This window comes from Lutra lutra, chromosome 4 (genome assembly GCF_902655055.1).
Source record: "Lutra lutra chromosome 4, mLutLut1.2, whole genome shotgun sequence".
Classification (NCBI taxonomy): Eukaryota; Metazoa; Chordata; class Mammalia; order Carnivora; family Mustelidae; genus Lutra; species Lutra lutra.
This window is the reverse complement of record NC_062281.1, coordinates 165,841,274-165,854,022: the sequence shown is the minus strand read 5'-3', so window position 1 is coordinate 165,854,022 and position 12,749 is coordinate 165,841,274. Positions and strand designations below refer to the sequence as shown.

Genomic DNA, 12,749 nt, shown 5'->3' with positions numbered 1-12,749 from the left:
TCCACTCAGTAAGCTCTGCTGGACCATGTCCCCAACCCATTTACCACTCTCATCCCATGGCTCACATTCCAGTTCTGGGCACTGTCCCTCTTACCTGGACCATTAGGACAGCCTGCTAACTAGAATTCCTGCTTCCACTCTTGGCCTACTCCAACCTATTCACCATACAGGGCTCAGAGTGAACATTTTATTTATTTATCTTTAAAGATTTATTTATTTATTTTAGAGAGAGAGTGAAGGGAGGGGGAGAAGAAGTGGGAGAGAACCTCAAGCAGACTCCCCACTGAGTGCGGAGTCCAGTTGGGAGGGGGAAGGAAGGCTCGATCTCAGGACCCTGACGTCATGAGGAGCCAAAATCAAGTCATATGCTTAATGGACTGAGTCACCCACATCCCCACAGAGTGAGCATTTTTTTTTTAAGATTTTTATTTATTTATTTGACAGAGAGAGAGATCACAAGTAGGCCGAGAGGCAGGCAGAGAGAGAGGAGGAAGCAGACTCCCTGCTGAGCAGAGAGCCCGATGCGGGACTCGATCCCAGGACCCTGAGATCATGACCTGAGCCGAAGGCAGAGGCTTAACCCACTGAGCCACCCAGGCGCCCCAGAGTGAGCATTTAAAAACACAAAACATCTGCTTAAGCATGGCTTCCCAACAGCTCCCCAATGAGCTAAGGGTGCCTTGCCCAGCTATGCAGTATTTGGCTGATCTTGCCCATAAGATTTTTCCCTTTTCCACTACACTCCAGTCACATTGGCTAGTGTTCCACCCTAAGTGTTTGCCTTCTCTCCTAGTTGGATGTCCCCTGTCTTTCTAGTAACTGCCACGTTTGTTCTCTAAATCATGAATAAAGATTGCAAACTTGATCAGGCTAAAAAATTGCTGACAGAGACAAAAGATATTAGGGTATAACTGAATTTATATTTAAATTTTCAAAAATTATTTTAATAATTAGAACATAGTCTTAAAAATTAAATATACAATATATATTTCATTTATGTACAAGTTTTCACTCTTCTATTCCTTATGTAAAGATGAGCTACTGGTATACACAAAACAGATTTAGGAGCCACAATAAATAGAAAGCAGGCTACAAGATCACTAATAAAACTAATAAAACAATTCAAAAGCAACCAATACAATTTAGGAAAAAAACATTCTAGTAAAGAGAAAAAAGAAACCAGACTCAATGATGAAGCAAAATGAACAGAATAATTAAAAAACTTAACTGGCATAAAGGCATCAAATAAGGCCCCACAAGACAATGAAAAAGGAACTTCTGAGAAAAAATATTTGAAACTCCTCACACAAACAAGTGGAACCTGGAAAGCAGTCCCCCAGAGAAGAAAAGGAGACAACAACTACATTCAATACAAATGACTTAATTTTTAAGCATCACCATAAATTACTCAGTAGATTAGGCAATCATTCCTGTATCAATTCTTAAATGAATTAAATGAATCGATCAATTCTTAAATTCAATTCTTCAATCAATTCTTAAATGAATGAAATTCTTAAATGAACAGAATGCTGCCTCTGATAGAATTCCACACATAAAAGAAAAGGAGCTCGTTTTTTTTCCCCCCAAAACATTTTAAGATTAATGGCCATGTTTCAAAATACATTATGATATGCAGCTACTATTTTTAAATAACCAGTTTTATTTTCTCTCCTCAGGCATATGCTCTCTCTTATTTCTTCTCTGGTCATCCTTCTCCCAGTTAACAGCAACAAATCAGAAACCTGGAGTCCTCCTTAATTGTCTTCTCTCGTCCTCTGGATCCAACCAGCTATCAAAATCTGTCAGTTCTCCCTCTGAAATTACCGTCTGCTCTGCTCCTATTCTGAGTTTAAGATTTCATTCTCTTTCACCTGCCTGACAGAAACAATTACTTCAGTCCCATGTGGGACCCCACCCCTCTCTAATCCATACTCAAGCACTCATTTTCTAAAATACAGATTAAACTTGTCACTATTCCTTTAAAAGTCTTCAAAGATCAAACCCCAAACTGTCTCCATAACAGACATGCCATACCACTTTCTGTATCTGGACTTTACCCCCCACCCCACTTCTCTACTTGGAAGATTCCTATTTATTCACCATGGTCCAGGATAAATGTTACTTCTAATGGCTTTCTGGCAACATCCCTAAGCAGAGCACCATCTCTATCTCCCACTTTTATACCTGCTCCACAGTGTTAGAGCTAAATGCTACTAACCTAGTCAGTATTCCTGGGGCTTGGTACACAGCAAGCACTCAAAAAAAGAAAAAAGGGGGGGAAAAAAACAACAGGAAAAGAACAGTGTCTTTTTACCAAACTCAGAAACAGTTATGCAATGTGAGAAAATCACACATATTAAGAAGTCAATGTTTAAATGCACGCTTTCACCAAGACAATTTTGACACATAAATGGATACTTAGATACAGAATTCATTATAATTAGATATCAATTATTTATACTAAATAAAGAATAATTTAAAATAGATCACTGAAAATTTCAGATAATAGAGTAGTCATTTACATATTGATTTTGGAATTTTTTCCATTCAGATTTACTATTTCAATACCTAGGCTAATATTAAAAATGTGTTTGCTATCATTAAATAAGTACAGAGTTTCAGTTTCAGTGTTGCGGGATGAAAGAAGTTCTGCAGATGGGTGGTGGAAATGGCTGCACATCTATGTGAATGTACTCAATTCCACTACAATTAAAAATGGTTAAAATGGTATATTTCAAGTTTATGTCTTCTATCACAATTTTTTAAAAGATTTTATTTATTTATTTGAGAGAGAGAAAAAGAGCAAGAGAGAGAGCATGAGTGGTAGGGAAGGGCAGAGGGAGAGGGAGAAGCAGATCTCTGCCCCCATTGAGCAGGGAGCCTGCAAAGTGGGGCTCGATCCCAGGACCCCGGGGTCATGCTCTGAGCTGAAGGCAGATGCTTAACTGACTGAGCCACCCAGGTGCCCCTTTTATCACAATTTTAAAAACTCAATTAATAAAAAAATGGACTTGCATTTCTGGGATGTCAGGAGGCTCAGAGGTTACCATACCAAATCCATCTCAGATTCAACTAACACCTATCATTACCACATACAAGGCCCAGCACCAGGCATTTTCATACAGATCATCTCAGGTATTAGCAGTATCTATTTGCAGGTGAAGAATAAGACTCTGGGGCTCAGAAAGTTTAACAGTGCCATGGGGGGAAATGGTTGGTCAGGCAACAGCAATGAAAGATACGCAGTAATAGTTCACAGATAAAAAACTGAATTGAATTAATGCCTGAATCCTGTTTCTATAAACTTATTAATTCAACAAACATGTATTATCTGTTATTTGTCAGGCACTATTGTAGGCACCGAAGATAGATCACTAAACAGATAAAAACTCCTCCTACTCATGAAGTTGACATTCTAAACCAGAGGTTCCAAAAATGTGATCTTTTGACTGGAGGCATCTGAAACAGCATTCATTGCAGGGAAGCAGATTTCAGAATGAGACTTCCTGGCAGTGAGAACTATCCTGCAGAGGACGAGTTACTCATTCTCTAAAGAGTATAGGCAGAAGGCTAGATGGCCACTTATCACCAAAGATGCTGAAACTTTTCCAAGCTGAGAAGGAATTTATGGGTTGGAAAGGGATTAATTACATAAACTTCTAAGATCCTATTCAATCCTGGAGTTCTATTTCACTAAGGAACAAACAATATTATGAGATAGCAATGCATCCACACCTTGTGTATGTGTGTTTGAGCACATGCAAACATCCCAACTATGAACTATTTAGCAGTATAAATTATGTCTCATTCTCCTTTACATCTCATGTGTTTCAGTCCATGAAATGAATGAATGAATATAATGTCATAGATTTAAAAGACAGTGAATTGCTTCCAATTAAATCTTGTTCAATTTGACATTTAAATTCTATTTCCAATTTACTACTTTATTTTTTTAAGATTTTATTTATTTATTAGAGAGAGAGAGAGAAAACACAAGTGAGGGAGAGGGAGAAGAAGGCTCCCTGATGAGCAGGGAACCTGACAGTTCAGGGCTTGATCCCAGAACCCTGGGATGACGACCTGAGCCAAAGGCATATGCTTCACTGACTGACTGAGCCACCCAGGTGCCCCTCCAATTTGCTATTTTCAAAATAACCCTCTAAGGCCTTTCCTACTTCCAGATTGAAATTATATTCATTCACTCTTTAAACAAAAACTCTTTGACTACACATAGGTTCCAGCCCTGTGCCAGGTAATGGGGGATTCAAAAAATAACAAGGTACTCTCCCTTCAGTCTAGAAGAGGGAGAAAGATACCTAAGTAAGTGTGATAAAGAATTATAGGTGCTACATTAAAAGTATACAGGGGCTAAGAAGATAAAGGAGAGGGGCGGAGCCAGTTCTATCTGGGGAGAGGGTGGGAGAAGAAATTAAGGCCATGGAAAAGGAACTGAGTCTTGGGGATGGAGTAATAAGAAAAGTATATCATAGAGAGGGAATAATGTAAAGAAAGAAATGGCGCAATGAAGCATTATGTTAGATCTGCTCTGTCCAATATGGTAGCCACTAGCCATATGCAGCACCTGAATGTAGTTAGTATGACTAAGGAAGTGAATATTTAATTTTGTTTTCATTTTTTATTAATTTAAATTCATAACTGACACTCAATACAGTTATAGGGAAGTTTTTTTTTATTAGTTTCATAGGTAGAATTTAGTGATTCATCAGCTGCATATAACACCTAGTGCTCATTATATCACGTGCCCTACTTAATGCCCATCACCCAGTTACCCCAACCCCCTACCTTGTCTGGAATAAAACTGGGTATGAGTATCTACTTTTTCAATTGAAAATTGTTGAAATCTAAATGCAGATCAAGTATTTCTGACATAACTTGGTGTCCAAATTGAGATGTGCTATAACTGCAAAACATACACCAGATTCTGAAGACTGAGTATGAAAAAAAGGAATGTAGAATAGCTCATCAAGTATTTTTATATTGGTTATGTGTCAAAATAGTATTTTGGATACACTAAGTTAAATAAAGTATATTATTAAAATTAACTTCTCTGTTTCTTCTTTACCTTTTTCAATGTGGCTACTAGAAAATTTAGAATTACATATGTGACTTGCGTTCTATTTCTGTTGGACAGTGCCATGCTGGGCAACTGTAGTCCAATGTGGCTGGAGCGGAAGGCATGTTGGGGGGTATGCTAAGAAAAGTAAAATGTGGTCAATGTCAGTGACTGTATTTTTTTTTTTTTACTATAATAGAGAAAGTAGATCTACAATGAGCAAAAAGAAGCCAACCGGCAGAGAAGTAGAGGTGAGCAACAGAGGAGAGAATATACTAGTGGCTTATGGGACCTTAGCTCTGAAGGCTCAATACACCCTTGCTTTTCACATGGCTTAGTTTTTCAACCTCTCTAGTAATTAAAAGAATCCTAACTATTTAGATGTAGGGATAGAAGAAAAGGCTTTAGAGAAACTCTTGTGATTTTAGTGGCGAGTAGAAGAGCAAATTTAACTTAATCTCAGATAAGACAAATCATCCCACCTCAGAAAATCCCAAGCAAAGGACAAAAAAGGGATAAGATATAATAAAACAGAAACTTATGCCTAAAATAGAGATTTTTATATTTAAAGATTCTTGATAAGGTTCTTAGTTTCTGTATTTAAAGATTCTCAATAAGGTTCTTAGTTTCTTCTAAATTTTCTTTAGAATCTAAACTCTGAAATTTATAAGTTGTTTTTATTAAATTATTTTTATTAAATTAAATTTATTAACTAATACTATTAAAACTATCACTATAAAAATAGCAAGAATACGTACCTTCGTGAAATGTTTAAGTTTTAATGACATTTAAATACTTAAACGCTAGACAAAGTGTCTAACATGGTAGAGAACAAATTCATTAAATAATAGTTTTCTTTATTTTCTTAATAATCTCATGTGTGGCTGAGCTGTTACAGGAGTATCCTTAGGAATTTAAAACGCAAAACTTCAATTCCTTCTATGACCTGAAAAATTGATGACAAAATGACAAAAGACATCGTGGCTAAAAGAAATGGATAATGAATGATATAATTAGTAGTGAGGAATTCCTTAGAACCAATCTTTACTAAATCTCTTAATCCCTCTTAATTCCAGAATAGGGTAAAAAGATACTTACCACTAGGCTGCATAGTCAATGGACTTAAAACTGGTCAGGGAATTAAGAAGTTTTGGATTTATCCCTGGATCCACCAATACCTTACTCTGACCTCTGACAAGTCAGTTTCTCTGTATGTTAATTTCTCCATCTGTAAAATGGGGGTGGGAGGAAGGAGGACACTTATTACCCCTTAAAGTACTGAGATGTAAGTGTTAAAAACTGGCTACATTATTTAAAAAGTAGGACATTTAGATAAATCTTACTTGGTTATTAGAGTATCTCAGGGTTAGACAGTACCTTATACCAAGGACCACTGGTTTAATTTAACTAAGCCCCAATATTCACAGAAGTCAAGAATACGGATATCTGCTACATTTGGTCCCATGCAAACACTGCATATAAATATAATTTCCAACTAACCAGGTTAAGCCAAAAACTCAAAAGATACTAAAAATCCATTAACATGGTATTATGGACTGAATGTGCTCCCCCACAATTTCTATGTTAAAGTCCTAACTCCCAATGAGACTGTATTTGGAGATAGGACTTGCAAGGAGGTAACTAAGGTTAAATGAGGTCATAAGGGTGGGGCCCTAACCTGTCCTTATAAGATGAGAAAGAGACATCAGAGATCTCTCTCTTTCCTCCCTCTCCTTCTCTCTCCACAGAGTAAAAGGCCAGGTGAGGGCGTGGCTGAAAAAGTGCTTGTCCATAAGCTGAGAAGAGGCCTGACCAGAAACAAACCCTGCTAGCATCTTGATCTTGGACTTCCAGACTAGAAACTGTGAGAAAATTAATTTCTGTTGTTTAAGCTACCTAGCCCTAACACACACACAGTCATAGGACAAATGAGGCTTTAGTCATTCTTTTAGGGCCTGCTTCATGTGACACTATTCAGTTTCCACATTGCCCTAAAGAATCTTTACTCTTTCTTTTACCATAGTCTGACTGGTAGTAAAATAAAGCAAAACAAAATTAAAACAAAACAAAACAAATACCAAATTGGAAGTTAAAATTCTACCCTGTTTTGAATGTCAAATGTATTTTCCCTTAAAGACTATGTTCTCTTAAAAAGTTTAGGCAACTAACGTAATTGCACAGAGCCTCAGTTTTCTTATCAGTAAAATAGGGATGATAATCCCAACTGCTTGCTTTATTAGGTTTTTGTGAAGAATAAATGAAAAAAATGGCTTTAAAAGCACATAATACAGTTAATAGGCATTAAGGAAAAACTTGCTGTTTGCTAGCTTTCTCAGAGGGAAAACTAAGATCCTGAAGTCATACAATGTATTTACAAAGAGGACACAGGACATTAGAGCCTCCTATTACTAGTTAGTCTCTAAGGATTCAAATACTTAGTTTTTGAGTATTGACTCTAAGGAATATCTGCTAGAATTACTTCTACTTTTCCTTTTCTCCCCCTGGCTTCCTCGTACTGTGGACTGGAACCTTTAAAAAATTACCATAATGCAATCTTCTTGGGGGAAGTAGAAGTGTATTTATTTATTCCAAAAGACTGTAATGACATTAAAAGGTTCTGGAATAAGAAGAGTAACCTGAATCCTCAAAACGCATGTCTGGAGCCCTGAAACATTAAGAGGGAAATCTGTGGAACATCCTAAAAAATATAGCCTCTTTGATTTCTGAGAAAAGATTACAACTTAACAGACCAGTAAAATAAAGCAGTGCTTTCCCATAGAACTTTCTTTGATGCCAGAAATGTTCTGTATCATCTAATGGGCAGCCATTAGCTACATGTGGCTCTTGCGCACCTCAAATGTGGCCAGTGTGTCTGAACACTTCCATTTTTGTTTGTATTTAATTTTTATTAAATTTAAATGAACATATGTGACTGGTGGTGACTACAGTGGATAATACAAGATCTAGAGGATGTAAAGATTCTGGTATTTCTAGAAACCCTTGAGAGAAAAAAAATATGTAGCAGAAAATTTACAAGTCAATGGAAGTATCCTTTCAACACATGGTAAAACAATCATAATAGTCCATCCCCTGAAGCAAGGAAAAGTAAAAGAAATTCTTCATATGTTAAGAAAAAAATTTAGTTATAAACTATTACTTATATAGTAACAAGATTTATTATTAACATTATATAGCTATTATTTTTAAGTGTTTACTATGTACCAGATATTGTACTAATTATTTCAATAAAACCGTCTTGTTAAGTCATCATCAGTGTGATACCACTTAGTATGGTATCATTATTCCTTTTTACCTAATGAGGAAATAATACCCAGAAAGGTTGAGTAACATTCTAAAAGGGTATAGCGAGTAGAAAAGCCAGTATCTGAAACTAAACTATGCTCTTAACTACACTGCCTCTCTCCAAAAAAAAAAAAAAAAGACAAAAATACAAGAAAGAAGTCTTACGAATGCTTCTAACATAAAATAGCCTAACTTAGATATTCTACCCACCTTACTAAGGTAAAAACTGAAGCACTGAGGCTTATTAGCTTGATCTGGACACCAAATTAATATTAAGCACAGTCTGGGATTTAATGAGGCAAAACTAGATTAAATGGAGGATGTCCAAAGGTACCATGTTTTAAATATTCATAGAGCTTGGAAAACACAAAAGAAGTAATGCAGGCTTACATGCACATATCAATGAGGGGGGGGGTGAGGAGGAAGGGAAGAAGGGACAGAAGAGAAGGGATGTTTTTCTCAGAAACTGGAAAATAGAAAAAAGACACATCAAATGTACTTCTGAAAACCCACTGAGACAGAACTCTTTCAATGTTAGATAGCAGTTGTGATTTTAATAAACCATAATCCTATGCCGATAAGCACAGAGATCAAAAAGGAAAAGCTGGGAGGAGAACACCTGCCCCACTGTGGCCACGGAGGACAACCTACAGAGGAGGCAGGACAAGGGACTAGTCTGGAATGTACCACTGATTAGCCACTCTCTCTTATTAGCAACTATTCCTAGTGCCTTTTAGCTGATTCTCTGCCTCCAGCTCTCCTTCACTGACTTTTACTCTGTTCAGAGAGAGGTGTGATGAGATAATATTCCTCTGGGATGATCTGCCAGAAGAGGGGGAAGGGGAAGCAAGCTAGGCAATCCCCTTCTCGAAGAGAGCAATAAATCCTGTCTTGTGCATGCAGCAGATGTGAACAAAGAAGATGGAACAGATCTCTCCTTGGCAATCATCCCTCCCCCACTCCCTCTGTAGCAATTATCCATCTCTGCACGTGCACACAGAGAGAAGAACCCCCACATAACATCAGTATTTCCTTTAAGCAAAGCAGCACGCAATGGCTAATGAAAATGCAGAAAGGCTATAACTCCCTTTGTCTTGCAGGCAGTCCTAGAAGACTTCAACTATGTATAATGTGTACCCTTTCCAGAGGCTTACAGAGGTGGGATCCAGAGCATAAGCGAGGCTAATGCTTTCTACAAATCTTCTGGCTCCTGTTTCCTGAACAAGGAAGACATTTAGTGAACCAGTGGTATCACATCATACTTTCTGGCAGACTTACATGGATCTGATGTCATGAACTAAGTAATGCACCATCATTCCTGTCACTATCCAGAGAAAAGGACCTAACAGTACTGGCTGATCTACTCTGCCAGTCAGAACACTTTGGAGGTGGAGTTTTATGTTCAAGTCTAGACCTTACACTCTGAATGAGATATAGGCACACAATCTATTCAAAGGAAAGCAATGAGGAGAGTAAAGGTTCAAGAAACTGTGGAGGCTTAACCAGGAGAAAAGACGACTCGGGAAACAGGAGAGTTGTTTGCAAATACCCAGCATGTCCTCATGTAGAGGAGAGATGAGACTCACTGTACTTGTTCAATAGTATGCTGAGGGACAGAACTAGGGACTAGTGAGTGGAAGATACAGGTAGACAGGTTTCAGCTCATTACTAGAAGAACCTTCTGGCAGCCAGAGGTATCCAACCATCAGATAAATTCTGAGAAGGAAAAGTATGAATCTGCCATCATGGAGGGTATGGAAGCAAAGGTAAGATAAATTCTTGGTGGAAGTATTAAATCATGAGAAGGAAGAGGGAAGTTGGACTTGGTAACCTTAAAAGGTTCCAAATATGATATCCTGCAATTTTATCGGGGTATGGACCTCCTGATTTCATCATTTCAACACTGCACAACTTTAGGTTTACAGCACGGACGGCATATATTTCTACAATACCGACTTTTCCTCTGAAGGCTTGCAGAAATGTGATGTGAGCAGAAGAAATAACAGCAGCATCATCTTCTTTCCCTTCTATTTCTGCAGCTACTGTGAACTGGCACCACTAAAGGCACTTTACATACCTTCTCACTAGTCTTTGAGAGGCAAGTTCCAACTAGGCTACAGTGAGACTGAGCCAGGAAAACATCATCTTTGGTTTTTACTTTCCTCATTTGTAAAATAAAGAGGCTGAACTTCATTCATGATCTGTAAGATCCCTTTTAAGTTCTATCACATTGTGAGTCTATGGGAAGCAACATCAAGGTACCAGGCCAATTATTTCCTCCTTATCCATTACAACTTAAAACCAGGTGGGATAACCTGGGATAACTTCTTTCTTTGAAGTAATGAACAAAGGGGTGCTTGGGTGGCTCAGTCATTAAGCAGCTGCCTTTGGCTCAGGTCATGATCCCAGGGTCCTGGGATAGAGCCCCATGTCAGGCTCCCTGCTTAGTGGGAAGCCTGCTTCTCCCTCTCCCACTCCCCCCTGCTTGTGTTCCCTCTCTTGCTGTCAAATAAAATTTTTAAAAAAAGAAAGAAAAGAAAAGAAATAATGAACAATGTGTGATGCTTTTATTTTATGCAATAAATACAAAATTTAGTGTACGTGGAATTTTTAATAAAAAAATGAAGTCTATTTTGAGCACACCAAGATGGTTAAAGAAACCTTTATTAAAATAAGTTCAATGTTTTACTGCAAAATAACCTGTTCTATAAATTTGGATTTTATACATTGGATTTTTCTCTTATATTATTTTGTTGTCTACTCAAGTCATCCATGCCAGTCAAATCGGCATCTTCTCCTTTGTGGTTGGTAATTGGGTCAGAAGTTATAACACAGAACTACAGGTTTAGAAGACACAGTAAAAGCCATTTAGTTCAATGTCTCCTCTTTCCCTGCCTCCAATTCCACCAACCCCAGCCAGAGTCTGAATCTTCTTTCTAGCATCCCTACAGAGTCCAGCTTAGACCTCCACTGATAAAGATCCTGCACCTCCCTAGGAAGTTCTTTCCATTCTTGGCTGTGGATCTTGGCCTTAGGAAAGTGATTCTCAGTATTTTTTCCATCTCAATAACCACGAGGGAATCCCATCATACGTCCATTAGTAACAGTAGTTTCATCTACATTTGAACTTTTAAAAGAGATATCTTTTTTTGTTTGTTTTTAAAGATTTTATTTATTTATTTGACAGACAGAGAGCACAAGTAGGCAGAGAGGCAGGCAGAGAGAGGGAGATGGGGAAGCAGGCTCCCTGCTGAGCAGAGAGCCTGATGCAGGGCTCGATGTGGGGCTGGATCCCAGGACCCTGGGATCATGACCTGAGCCGAAGGCGGAGGCTTTAACCCACTGAGCCACCCAGGCGCCCCTAAAAGAGATATCTTAAGACAGCAAGATACCTTCCCTTTTTATTCGGTATTCTTCTGTTGCCAAATTTTTTCACAGTGCATATAAATCATTTTAACACATACATACATTAAAAAGAAAGTGGTCCAACGCAGTAAATCTTTATCACAGCAGTGGCAGGGAGTTACAGAGGAACAAGGTCCCTCAGGGAAACAACACAGAAAGGGAGAGAATGGCATGTGTTTGATGTGACACCTCCACGGATTCTAACATACTTCGGGGTGGGAGGGGTGGGTGCTGAATGTCACCTAGCTCCTTGAAAATCACTGCTCATCTCTACCTCAATTGAGTATGCCTGCTCTGTAGGCATTTGGGGGCAGCTTTCACGTGTGCAGGGAAAGTTAGCTGCTTTCTGGTCTTATCAAGGTGAAACTCAATGCTATGTAACATGTCTCACTGTAAAATGTATCTGCTTCTTATTCCCTCCCATTCCACCTAATCCATAGTATACTATTCTGACTGGACACTTTGCCTTCCAACATTACACCTCTACTGTCTGGTTATTTTCTCTTTATGGTGATGGGTTAGCACACGTCCTAATTATTCAGACTAATTATCTTAGTCCAAGCTCAAGGGTATTTTTACCAAATATCCCTAGATTTCTCTCTTCTGCAGCAATACTGCCAGGGTTCGGATCTGGTTCTATCACTTACTAGTTGTATAACCTTGGCCAAGTAACTTAAGCCTCTTTGCTTTGGTTTTCTCATCTGCAAAATAAAGACAATAACAGCAATTAGCTGAGGTGCTAGGAGAATAAATAGGATACACAGGAAGCACTTAGACCAGTACCTGGCCATTGTAGACACTCAAACAATGTTAAGGTGCATTGTTGATTCCTTCTTCTCTGTCATCATCATCCTCATGCCCTGCTATTAATTAGGAAACTGTCTTACTACACACCCAAAGCGTTTACTTGGTAATTTCTATTGAATTTTTATGTTCCCTCTTTATCAATCCGAAACATTCTTGACAC

The 12,749-nt window shown here is 38.2% G+C and overlaps 1 protein-coding gene across 18 annotated transcripts in view; it reads right to left on the bottom strand.

The window, feature by feature from the left end:
- SCMH1 (Scm polycomb group protein homolog 1) overlaps positions 1-12,749 on the bottom strand; it is a 174,321-nt gene that overhangs the window by 125,511 nt on the left and 36,061 nt on the right. For 7 of the 18 annotated variants that reach the window (XR_007126414.1, XM_047723942.1, XM_047723936.1 and 4 more), the window contains exon 3: positions 12,430-12,483. The exons of 4 other annotated variants lie outside the window; for them this stretch is intronic. Coding sequence is in view for 10 of the 14 variants with exons in the window: in XM_047723942.1 (XP_047579898.1) it covers positions 12,430-12,483 (54 nt within the window). In the remaining 4 variants the exon portion in view is untranslated. Of the gene's footprint in view, positions 1-6,172; positions 6,303-12,361; positions 12,381-12,429; positions 12,484-12,749 lie in introns of those variants that run through there. 7 more of the 18 variants (XM_047723929.1, XM_047723937.1, XM_047723939.1 and 4 more) reach the window with 3 other exon arrangements.